Source organism: Leptonychotes weddellii, chromosome 4, assembly GCF_054177405.1.
Source record: "Leptonychotes weddellii isolate Sample4059 chromosome 4, ASM5417740v2, whole genome shotgun sequence".
In the NCBI taxonomy this organism is placed as follows: Eukaryota; Metazoa; Chordata; class Mammalia; order Carnivora; family Phocidae; genus Leptonychotes; species Leptonychotes weddellii.
The window spans coordinates 133,230,089-133,242,968 of NC_138372.1; the positions used below are offsets into that span (position 1 = coordinate 133,230,089).

Below are 12,880 nucleotides of genomic sequence, written 5' to 3' on the forward strand. Positions count from 1 at the left end.
GTATCTATACATATATCCATGTTATTATTTAAGAAATTCAGTTACTTTATTTAAGAAATACAGTTACTTTAAAAAACAACTATTTTTTCATGTACTTATGTCAGACATTAGGAACAAACTTCGAATTCTAATGTGGAAAATACATCTTCAGGGGCGTCTGAGTGGCTCAGTTGTTAAGCGTCTGCCTTCGGCTCAGGTCATGATCCCAGGGTCCTGGGATCGAGCCCTGCATCGGGCTCCCTGCTCTGCGGGAAGCCTGCTTCTCCCTCTCCCACTCCCTCTGCTTGTGTTCCCTCTTTTGCTGTGTCTCTCTCTGTCAAATAAATAAATAAAATCTTAAAAAAAAGAAAAGAAAAGAAAATACATCTTCAGAGAATGAACTCATTAGGTTTCAGGATTGAAAGAGTTTTAGGTTATCTTGGATTTTTTGCCATTGGTTATGAAAAGATTTCCATTACCTTTTACTTGAATCAGAACCTTTAGAGCTGAGATTTTTTTTTTTTTTTTCTGAGCTTTTCTTTAAAGTATTTTCCAAACATACTTTGTACTCTCACAAATAGTTTGGCAAACAGTGATAAAGGGATGGCATGAGATTCACACACTCCTTTGTTGTTTAAGAACTCTATTTTTTGCCACTTATATAGGCTAAGTGTGTTAAGATACCTCTTGGGGAAAATATGGCTATTTCCTCAAAGTTAAAACCTTCATTTCTGTACATAAAGTCCAGATTTTATTAGATGTTTCTGATTCTCAAAAGACCACTATTAGGCTATGTCTCATTTAGGCTTAATAAAATTGCATAATGAAATAGCATAAGTAGGTATAAAAGTGAAACACAAAGTATGTACATATTTTTCTTTCTTTTCCCCCATACATACTTCTTCCAAATGTAAAGAAGAGTGTCATATTTCTTTTGGTACAGCCAAAAAGATTTCCAAAACTGTACCACCAGGGCACCCTAGTAAATTAACACAAATACCACATGGTATTTTAAGTTTTTAAGAGAAACATAACTGTTAGACACAACACAAACTACTGGCTCAAGGTACTTTACATCTTCAGTATTAGATAACAGTAAATTTTTCTATGACAGTGTATCTTTGCAAAACCAGGTTTTCAATAGTTGTGATAAAAAATACTGTGCGAAAAGCATAGTGGAAGAGAAAATGATACTGATGGTGTCCAAGCTGATTCCAAGGTTTGAGAAGTTGGCAGTGTTCACAGTTACTCATGGTTATGATAGAAATTCTTACTAAGGGGGCACCTGGGTGGCTCAGTCGTTAAGCGTCTGCCTTCAGCTCAGGTCATGATTCCAGGGTCCTGGGATCGAGCCCCGCATCGGGCTCCTGCTCTGCGGGGAGCCTGCTTCTCCCTCTCCCACTCCCCCCGCTTGTGTTCCCTCTCTTGCTGTGTCTCTCTCTGTCAAATAAATAAATAAAATCTTTAAAAAAAACAAAAAAGAAAGAAATTCTTACAAAGTTGTTTTGGACCCAACTGTTAATAAATGGAAATATTAGGTATTTCTTTTGGCTTAGATGTGCTATGAAAAAATTACTGCAACCCTAAAGGGTACGATGAGCTGAGAAAGTATTGGGGGCATCTGTGGCATAGGCAAAAATACACTAAAACCAAAGTCACTTCATTGTTCATTTTCTACCTAAGAAATTCTGTAAATAGTTATATATGAGAGGGAAAAAATATATACAAACATACATACAAAGTTTGGATTTTTATTGAAATCTTGTGTTAGGTATCAAACAAAATCTGCTTTCTTCAGATAAAAATATTCTCTCAGATGTCTCCAGATAACTGCTAGGTCTAAGTTGGTCCTTTAATGTCTTATTTTATTTTTGTCGTCCTCATGAAATGTTCATATACAGTCAGGATGTTCCCAAAAGAATTTTCATCGTGTAAAGGATCGTACATGACGACCTCTACCACTGCCTCCACTAACAAACTTTCCTCTTGAGCCTCCACTGCCACTATTTGCACTTGCCCAGGAAGGTCCAAGACCCCCACGACCTCTGGAAGCACGGTCACGGGGACTTGGGCGGTAGCCTATAAAAGAAAGAATATAGTTTTTAGTCATAACATCCTTTCCTTTCCCACTACAGAAATAGTAATCTATAAATCTCAACTCAAATTAAGACAGGAGTTACTCTTTGCTCCTTTAAAATCCACGTGCAGGTCCTCTGAATGTGGTGAAGACTGCTAAATTGTCCACTTTAAATAGGTAAATTTTATGATATGTGAGAATTATATCTCAAATAAAGCTGTTATAAAAAAGAAAGTGCATTTGAAACCAAAAGCTACTTCTGATCAGGAGTTCCAGACTTGATATAGTAGTGTTTTAGGAAAAACAGGTTACAAGCCTACATACAAAAGACAATATTGTAAACAAAAATAGAATATACTGTATGAAGATATCTCTATTATTGAAATACTTTGGTAAAAAAGGTACCTTAAGGATTAGCTTTCATTATTGAAATATAAAAACAGAGCATGGGACGCCTGGATGGCTCAGTCTGTTAAGTGTCCAACTCTTGGTTTCAGCTCAGGTCATGATCTCACGGTTGAGGGATCGAGCCCTGTGTTGGGCTCTGTGCTCAGTACGGAGTCAGCTTGAGATTCTCTTTCCCTTTCCCTCTCCCCCTCCTGCTCATCCTCTCTCTCTCTCAAATAAATAAATAAAATTTTTTAAGATTACAAAAAACAGAGCACATCACTGTGAAACTGCTCAGATTATACACATAGTTCAGAATCCAGAATTTTGATTATTCCTACAGGAAATATACACTGGGCATTCATCTGCATATATAAAATTAAATTGCCTTTAGAATAATAAGTCTACATTCTAAAATATTCTCTCCCAGAATGAGAGTATAGGATATCCAACAATTTGAAAAGGAGGATTCACCTCCCTCTCTCAGCAACATCAACTAGGAAGGATGTATACCTGTAGAACTAAGTGGCCGTAATGGTGGAAGAGGGCCCCTGTTAAAGTTGCTCTGGCCGCCTCGACTTTCATTGTAAGTTCCTCGAGGAGTATTCTGAGCACTCCAACTGGAGCCTCTTGTTCCCTCCCGACGACTGTAGTTTCCTAAACACAGATAACACAATCAATATCTCTACTTCAGTTGGATTAAAAAAGATTCGACACTTGGGGCGCCTGGGTGACTCAGTCGGTTAAGTATCTGCCTTTAGCTCAGGTCATGATCTTGGGGTTCTGGGATGGAGTCCCACGTATAATTTAAAGTATAATTTCTACAAGTACACTCAGTTTCTAAAATCTTGAAGCATTTTTTAAACAGGAACAATGTTTAATAAACCACAGAAGCAAAAAATATCATGCAGTAAATAAAAGCAGCCACCTTTAACAATCCATAAAACAAGTTCTGTGTTTTTTTGTTAAATTCCACAACAGTACCTTTAAAAAGAAACAAGATTTGTGTTTAAAGCTCTGCTGTGCAGTGGTCTCCCTAGTTCCCATATGGAGGGTGGTATTTTGAAATAGGTATGACACAGGTGTACAATGTTGGAAATGGAATTCATTAACAGATAAAAATCTTGAAGCAATTTAAAATAGATTAAATGGGGTGCCTGGCTGGCTCAGTCGGTAAAGCATGCAACTTTTGATCTTGGGGTAGTGGGTTTGAGTCCCACGTTGGGTGTAGAGATTACTTAAACATAAAATCTAAAAAAAAAAAAACAAACCCCGAAAAACAGATTAAATGTAACATCAAGAAGCAAGTAGATAAGAGACTCAATGGTGAACTACACAAAAGAATCCTAAGAGGGGTGCCTAGGTGGCTCAGTTGGTTAAACCTCTGCCTTCAGCTCAGGTCATGATCCTAGGGTCCTGGGATGGAGCCCCATGCCCGGCTCCCTGCTTAGCAGGGAGCCTGCTTTTCCCTCTCCCCACTGCTCGTGCTCTCTCTCTCTCACTATCCCCCCCCAAAATGAATAAATAAAATCTTAAAAAAAAAAATCGTAAAGAAATTGTTGGTAAGCAGAACTGTATAATACTACTCAGAATGTATAGATACTACTCAGAAAGGATAAACACAATTCCCAATGTGAAAAGGAAAATATTTGGCCAACTAACTTCTTTTAAACTTATCACTAAACAGGCAATTAATTAAATATTAACTTAAAAAAGACTTTTTCTACCCAATAGAGTACTTTGCAAATAGTTACCACTGGTCTGAGGTAGTAGCTTAATTGTAGTAACTGAAAAATACTTTATCTGAATCACTTACATCTAAATCACTTCTATTCAATGTTCTAATATTCCAATACTCTGACCCTTAGAAAACATACGTTAAGTAGTCACCTTTTGAAGCAGGTGGTGTGAAAAACCTATTCTGACTGTGAAAAGCACCCCGTCCTCCTCGATTGCCTGAAAATCCACCACGAGAAGAAATCTTCTGTGATACTTTAAGTGGCCGTTTGGGTGGGGGTATTCCATCTTGAGGGACCACTTCTTTACTCTCAGCCGCAACAAAGTCATCAACATGCATAGATGGTGGTCTGCTTGTGTTCTGCTTCCTCTGACGAAAAATATCATGGGGTCGTATACCCTGTCCAAATCCTCCCCTGCCCCTTCCTCTTGGTGGTGGCACAACATGAGCTCGTTTGGCAGGTTCAATGTATTCAGATTTCCCACTATTAAAACAAAAACACTCCATGAAAACTTTTTCTTTTTTTTTTTTCATATTTCAGGTGAATATATAAGTCAATGTTTGCAATACTGAAAACTACATTTCAATTATTTCTTCATTCAGTTGTGTTAATGTTGCAAGTATCTCTATTACTCTCCAGGGATACACAACAAAACTAGCTAAGAACGGTACTCACATTTTATTGATATGACTAACAATTATTTAAAATAATCCAGTTCACCACTTGTTCAAACCACCCAAACTCTCATAAAGTAGAACAATGTAACAAATGTACTGGGTATATCCTGGCCAAAGTATTATCTCTAAAAAAATTCCAAACAATATTCATGATTCAAGTATTACATCACCTTCCTTTTTTCTCTATAGTTATGTGTCTATCTTAAAGTACATTACAATAAATAAGCTTCCATGACCATGATCAAGATCTTCAGTAGAATAAATTTTACCTTGAAGTTATGAAGGTCTCATGCTTGTGCTTCCCAAGTTTGAATCCTTTAGTAGTCTTAGTTCTCCCTGGAGATGATGGTTCTGACAAAAATGAGCGCTCTAATTCTGAATGCAAGTCAAAGTCACTACAGCATTTTTCAGAGAGCTCAATTAAGTCAACTTTCACCTGCAGTCATAAAAATTAAACAAAATGAGAAATACATCTTAAATGTAATTAGTAATGTAACATTTGATTACAGAAATTCATATTTCCTATAGATTATATTTAACTCTTATAATAAATAAATTATAGGTCTGCCCCTTTCCATCATCCTTTCTCTTTTTTTTTTTAAAGATTATTTTTAAGTAATCTTTACATCCAACATGGGGTTTGAACTCACAACCCCAAGATCAAGAGTTGCATGCTCCACCAACTAAGCCAGCGAGGCACCCCTTTCCATCACCTTTTCAAAAAGCAACATCATTGGTAGTTAAAGAAAAAATCTTGGAATTCAGCTGCATTTTGGGGTGGGGTGGGCTGGCATTCCTCCTCAAAGAAGGGCTGTTAATTTTGGGAGACCTCTGCTGTCTGACAAGGAACTCAGGATTTATCTATAAAAATTAACAAAGTAGCATCTCCAGAACTCTTCCAAAACAACCTGAAAATAACATATTTTGTAAGCCTTGTATAGTCACAATATCTATAATAAAAGGATTCTGTGCCACAGTTCTCAAAGTTCTATGCATTAAATGAGGGTCCAACCTAACTTACTTCCAGGGGAATAAAAATTATGTTTCCTTAAGTTTTATTTAAATTTAGCAAACCTAAAAGACCCCAAATTTTCTAAACCATGTAAAATTACAATCTTCATTGCAAGATAGTTGCGTTTCAACATAAAAGTTATAAAACAACTTCTAACACAAATATTTTAGATCTGTGATACTAAATATGGTAGCCATTAACCACATGTGCCTATTTAAATTTAAATTAATTAAAATTAAATCAAAAATAAAATTCAGTTCCTTAGTTATACTAGCAACAGTTCATTACTCAACAGTCACATAAAGTTAATGGCTACTGTAGGACAGGGCAGATTACTGAACATTTGTTACTGCATAAAATTCTATTGGACAGAGAAGTTCTAAAAAATCACTGAATAATTTACACTAAAGGAGAAATGAATTTTCTTTTTAAATTTTTAAGTAAGCTCTACGCCCAACGTGGGGTTTGAACTCACAACCCCAAGATCAAGAGTCACATGGTGGGGATGCCTGGGTGGCTCAGTTGATTAAGCGTCTGACTCTTGATTTTAGCTCAGGTCATGATCTCAGGGTCCTGGGATCGAGCCCTGTGTTGGGCTTCCCAGCTCAGTGGGGAGTCTGTTTCTCCCTCTCCCTCTGCCTCTGCCACTCCCCTGCTTGTGCTCTCTTGCTTGCTCTCTCTCAAAAAAATAAAATCTAAAAAAAAAAAGTCACATGCTCTACTGACTAAGCTATACAGGCACTCCAAGAGAAATTAATTCTTTAATGCAATTTAAATAAAGCTTTATGCAATATTTTTAAAAAAGGGAAAGGAGCCCTCAATATACTAAATATACCTTAAATGTAAAGTAAACAATTCTTTTAGTCTCATGTGCAATGAGACATGATAAATACTAATACTTTTTGGACCAGAGAATATCCAAATATATTTATTTTTTTGATCAAGGGAAAAAAAAACAATATATGGTACAATAATATGTAACTGAAATCATCCTCCCTAATACAGCTCTGAGAAGCATAAATCAGGGTGCTTTAAATTTTAAATGTTTAATTATACTCTTACCTGTCCACAGCATTATGTTTAAGAATATGAATTCCCATTTGTACCTATATTATTTTAATGAATTGATTCTTTACATTTCCCCCAAATTAAGAGCAGATTGCCAAAATACCATTCCTCTCCTTAAACCCCAAAACAGGAATAAACTAATTTTGTAGAATACTTTTCTCTATTCTATACCCTACAAATATAAGAAAACAAAGTGCTTCAGGGTACTTAGGCAAAAACATAATTTTTCCCTAAAAAAATCTCATTCTCAAATATACAGATCACTAACTAGAAAGAACTAAGTGTTCTAGACACCATTAGTGGGCAACTGATATAAAAATAATGCAGGACTAGTCCCCAAATGGGCTTTTAATAGCCATATGCTATCTAACTTATTTTAGTGCTAATACACACAAAAAGCAAAAAAATCAACAATAACTTTTTTCTAATATTTAGTAATAAAATTACTTATACCAAATCCAGATCTGTATCAATCTCTTCAGCCTGAAATGGGGTGAACCACATGGATTTCAACTGATCATCCATGACATCAGCTAGCACATATGCAGTCCTAGAACAAGAAAGGTATTTGGTAAAACACAGAATTCCAAAATCAAATATTTTAGCTTATCTTCTAAGCAAAATCCATGGAAGGTACAATTAAAAATGGTACTCTCACCTCAAAACTATTAGTAAAATTAGTACTTAAAAACCGAGTTTATTACATTGTACCAATGGGTACAGAAACTGTGTGTTTACTTTTTCTAAATTTAGGGAATAATTCCATCAAACTGAAGATCATTATGCTTCATAAGTACAGTGCTCCAAAGATCAAGAGGCATATAACCTCTAGAACAGGGATCAGTAAACTATGGCCCCTATTCTGAAAGCCTGCTTGTGTACAGCCTATAAGCTAGAAATGGTTTATTTTTTTTTTAAAGTTTTTTTATTTTATTTTATTTTTATTTTATTTTATTTTATTTTTTTTAGGTTTTATTTATTTGACAGAGAGAGACACAGCGAGAGAGGGAACACAGCGGGGGGAGTGGGAGAGGGAGAAGCAGGCTTCCCGCTGAGCAGGGAGCCCGATGTGGGACTCGATCCCAGAACCCTGGGATCATGACCCGAGCTGAAGGCAGACGCTTAACGACTGAGCCACCCAGGCGCCCCTTAAAGTTTTTTTAAGAAGCCATAAGAAACAAACAAGACGCTACAGAGGAATATGCAACAGAGGCTGAATGTCACCTACAAAGCCTAGAATTTTTATTATCTGGCCCTTTACAGAAAAATAGTTTGCTGGCCCTCTTTAGATCCCAGTCATTAAATACACATTATCTACTAAGCGACAAAACATTCCTTGTTTTACCTATTGTTAAACAGATTCTGGAGAGATTCTGGAGCTGAAAGTACTGGTTCTACATCCTGGTCACCAAGAGGTAAAGGATCACCAGATGACTCCAGCATCTGCTTAAGTCCAACTACATTGTCCAACAAAGAATCCAGATTGTCATCATCTTTTGAATGTTCCTAGATAGAGACAAAAGCAGAATAAGATGATGCAGGTAAAACTCAAACATTTATGCCCATAATCTACTGATTCTTTAATAGAAAATGATATATTTTTTGATTACTAAGAAATTTGGAACACTGTCAAAAACTTATCAACTTAATATTAAACATGTTCAAATAAAACAAACATGAAAAACACTTGTCATTTTATTTCTAAAGAATGGTAGCAGGGGGTACCCTGCATTCAAACAATAGATAATTCAAAAACTACTGCCTTCTTCCTTAAGATTCATAATAGTATGGAGGACTTCACCCCAAATTATTAATTCAAAGAGTATTTCAAACTTTATAAGCATCCAACTGAGGGTTCACTATTTAAAAAGGTCACTATGAAAAACTTGTACTAGTCAAAGAGAAAAGAAAATGTATCTTGGGAATGAGCTGTTTTTATCTTGTTTCTGTTTTTGTTTTTCTTTTTTTACCAAAACAAGCTTCTCTAGTTCAAGGAACAAATTTTCTGGACTTTCTTCTTTGCTTTGTAGAAGCTGTTTTAACTCTGCAGCATTAATACTCATTGTCCGTGATGGATGAGTTCCCTCTACTTCCATGAGACCACTATCATCTCCACAACATCCCTGTAAATGTCACACACAAGTTAAATTTGAGAGCAGAGAAATTTGCAAAGATGCTTCCAAACTTATTCAGATATTTAAGCCATTTGCTGCAATCTTCCCCTCCATGTTTTGGTTTTACATCAGTACAAATGGCTAGTTTTAAGAAAGATTTAGTCAGCTCAAGGCTGAAATACGTTTCTTTGAATAAGACTCACATAATAAATAGGTAAGCACACATATTCAATTTATTAGCAGCCAGATTTCTCAACAAAAATATCCAATGCAAATACAATGGCACTTGCAGGACATGTAACATACTAATTGATACTCAATAAAATGCCTATACTATAATAAAGAACTGATAGAACCTGAATTTATCTTTCTGGAATTAAGACAAACAACTAAAGAAAACAGTAACTACCGTATTTAAGACTATATTCTGTCATGAAAAAAGTTAATATATCCTGCTTTAAAAAGCCATATAATAATATGAATTTTGGCATGATAATAATTTAATACTAGAAAATTCATCCAGCAAACCAAATCTTGGTTCATGAAAATAAATCTATCCACATTGTCACATGTGATAGAACGCTTAAGTAGTTCCAAATCTTTAGAACACAATCCCATTTTATTATTTTCATTTAGGTGTAATTAACATACGGTATTATATTAGTTTCAGGTATACAACAGTGAATTGATATTTGTATACATGGAGAACTAACCACCACAGTAAGTCTAGTTATCATCTGTCACCATACAAAGTTAATACAATATTATTGACTATATTCCCCATGCAGTGCCCATTTTATTTTTAAGTTTATTTATTTTTTTAGTAAGCTCTACACGTGGAACTTGAACTCACGACCCCAAGATCAAGCGTTCGTTGCATGCTCTTCCAACTGAGCCAACCAAGCACCCCACATTAAATGGCTCAAAATGAATATAGTCTCTTAGAGGAGACTATACACACCAATCTAGATGCACGATTTAGTATTTTTAAATAGGCATTAAAAATAAAAATTTTCTTTGGAGTTCCTCATTTATGTCTTATAACTGGACACATTTCAATGAAAATTATTATTTTTTTTTTTAAGGATTTTATTTATTTATCTGAGAGAGAGAGAGCACACGCTGAGGGGAAAGGCAGAGGAAGAGGGAGAAGCAGACTCTCTGCTGAGCAGGGAGCCTGATGAGGGGCTCAATACCAGGACCTTGGGATCATGACCTGAGCCGAAGGCAGATGTTTAACCAACTGAGCCACTCAGGCGCCCCAAATGAAAATTATTCTTAATAGATTCCCATTCAAACTGACACTATGCCTGAAGCACATTTGTACCTTTCATAAACACTAGACTGAGGAAGTCACTTACTGTTGTGTTAAGGAAGAGGGTATATAGTTTTAATGAGAAATTCAATAAAATATTATAGGAGTTTTATTTGCTTAATTTGAAGGTGAGGGTAAAGGGTAGGTTGACAATAGTCTAGCCTATGTTTTATTTTTTTTAAATAAAGGAAAATGAGTTAAAAATAAATCAGAGTGCACTGACAGAAACAGACTATACAGGGTTCTCTTTAAAAGAACTGTCCCCTGGGGCACCTGGGTGGCTCAGTTGTTAAGCGTCTGCCTTCGGCTCAGGTCATGATCCCAGAGTCCTGGGATCAAGCCCCACATCGGGCTCCCTGCTCAGCAGGAAGCCTGCTTCTCCCTCTCCCACTCCCCCTGCTTGTGTTCCCTCTCTCTCTGTGTCTCTCTCTGTCAAACAAATAAATAAAATCTTTAAAAAAAAAAAGGAACTGTCTCCTAAATGTTGATAAAATGGACAAATTAAAAGACTAACTATATTTTATAGAAATAAGTATATTAACCAGATTACAAATTATCAAGGTATCTGCTTCTTTCCTCACTCTGTTATTCATATCACTTTCACCAAGAGATATAAAGATTTAGTGTAGCTGAATCAGAAAATATTACAATGGTCATTATTTTTAAAGGTCAGAGACAACAGACTAAAATAATCAGTTAAAAGAAAGGGGGGAGAACTTATATCCACCCAAAAACCTGCACATAGATGTTTATAGCAGTTTTATTCATAATCACCAAAACTTGGAAACCACCAGGACGCCTTTCACTAGGTGAATGGATAAATAAAATGTAAGATAGCCACACAATAAAATATTATTCAGCGCTAAAAAGAAAAGAGCTATCAAGCCATGAAAAAATATGGAAGACTTGCTATATATTGTATGATTCCAATTATCTAACATTCTGGAAAGGCAAAACCATGCAGGGGGTAAAAAGATCAGTGGTTGCCAAGGGTTAAGAATGAGTAAGTGGAGCACAGAAAATTAAAGGCAGTAAAATTATTGTGCAAGGCACTACAATGGTAGATATATATCACTATACATTTGTCAAAAACCACAGAATGTTCAATACCAAGGGAACCCTAATATAAACTATGGACTTTGATATGGGTTATGATAGTGTGTCAATGTGGATAATGGTATGGATTGTGATAATGTGTCAATGTAAGTCCATCGATATATCATTGTAATGCAGTAGGTTAGTAGGTTGATAGTAAGGGATATTAGAGGATAATAGGAGATAGTAAGGGAGCCTGTGCATGGGGGAGATGGGGGAACAAGGAGTATATGGAAACTTTCTGTACCTTCCACTCAATTTTGCTGTAAACCTAAAACTCCTCTAAAAAATCTAAAAAAAAGGAGGATAATAAACTATAAATTAAAATATTCGGAACAATGCAAATTTTTCATCTCTCCATACTATCTCTTTTTCATTATTATGAGCAGAAATAGTTTTGAACAAAATAAAATGCATTTTACATTTTAATTCACTTACTTTGTACTAAAAGCCATCTTACAAAATCTAGGGTTGAATTTAGCACAATTTGAAATATTCTGTACACAAACTACTATTAGAAATAATAATAAAAGAATTTGTTTAAGATTTTATTCATTTATTTCAGAGAGAGAGATACAGCGAGAGAGGGAACACAAGCAGGGGGAGCAGGAGAGGGAGAAGCAGGCTTCCCACTGAGCAGGGAGCCCGATGTGGGACTCGATCCCAGGACCATGGGATCATGACCTAAGCTGAAGGCAGACGCCCAAAGACTGAGCCACCCAGGCACCCCAGTAATAAATAATTTTTAAGAAGATTTTTAAAATCGGGGCGCCTGGGTGGCTCAGTCGTTAAGCATCTGCCTTCAGCTCAGGTCATGATCCCAGGGTCCTGGGATCGGGCCCCACATCGGGCTCCCTGCTCGGCGGGAAGCCTGCTTCTCCCTCTCCCACTCCCCCTGCCTGTGTTCCCTCTCTCGCTGTGTCTCTCTCTGTCAAGTAAATAAATAAAATCTTAAAAAAAAAAAAAGATTTTTAAAACCATACTCTACAAAATTATTTCAGGAAAATGAAAATTCTATTAAATTTGTCTGTGATACAGTTTCAAATCAAATTGTATTCATTTGTCAAACACAGCTATTTGTATTAAACACAATGCTTCATATTAAATATATTGCTTGTATATTAAATATAATGTTAATTATAAATACATATATTTATGTAGTATAATTATAAATAAGTATTAAATATAAGGCTTGTATTAGATCATACAAGACACTGTACAAGTACTCTGGGAAAGAGCTAGAAAGATATGCTTCCTGACCTAAGTGAGCTACTATTCAGAAAGTAGGATGGGAAATGGTAAAAAGGCCTGTGAATGATCTATGAAAAAGAAATCTAATAACATGCTTTAAAGTGTACAGAAAGAAAAGTGATCTCAAAGGCTTCACAAAGTGGGATGAATTAAACAGGCACTATGA

General features: G+C 35.8%; 1 protein-coding gene across 1 annotated transcript in view; it reads right to left on the minus strand.

The window, feature by feature from the left end:
• Nucleotides 1-1,710: 1,710 nt before the first annotated feature.
• VIRMA (vir like m6A methyltransferase associated) overlaps nucleotides 1,711-12,880 on the minus strand; it is a 51,090-nt gene continuing 39,920 nt past the window's right edge. The window contains exons 14-20 of the mRNA XM_081817132.1: nucleotides 8,910-9,062; nucleotides 8,285-8,445; nucleotides 7,393-7,489; nucleotides 5,129-5,295; nucleotides 4,334-4,665; nucleotides 2,957-3,100; nucleotides 1,711-2,058 (exon numbers count right to left, since the gene is read on the minus strand). Coding sequence (XP_081673258.1) covers nucleotides 1,904-2,058; nucleotides 2,957-3,100; nucleotides 4,334-4,665; nucleotides 5,129-5,295; nucleotides 7,393-7,489; nucleotides 8,285-8,445; nucleotides 8,910-9,062 — 1,209 coding nt within the window. The 3' untranslated portion in view covers nucleotides 1,711-1,903. The remainder of the gene's footprint in view (nucleotides 2,059-2,956; nucleotides 3,101-4,333; nucleotides 4,666-5,128; nucleotides 5,296-7,392; nucleotides 7,490-8,284; nucleotides 8,446-8,909; nucleotides 9,063-12,880) is intronic.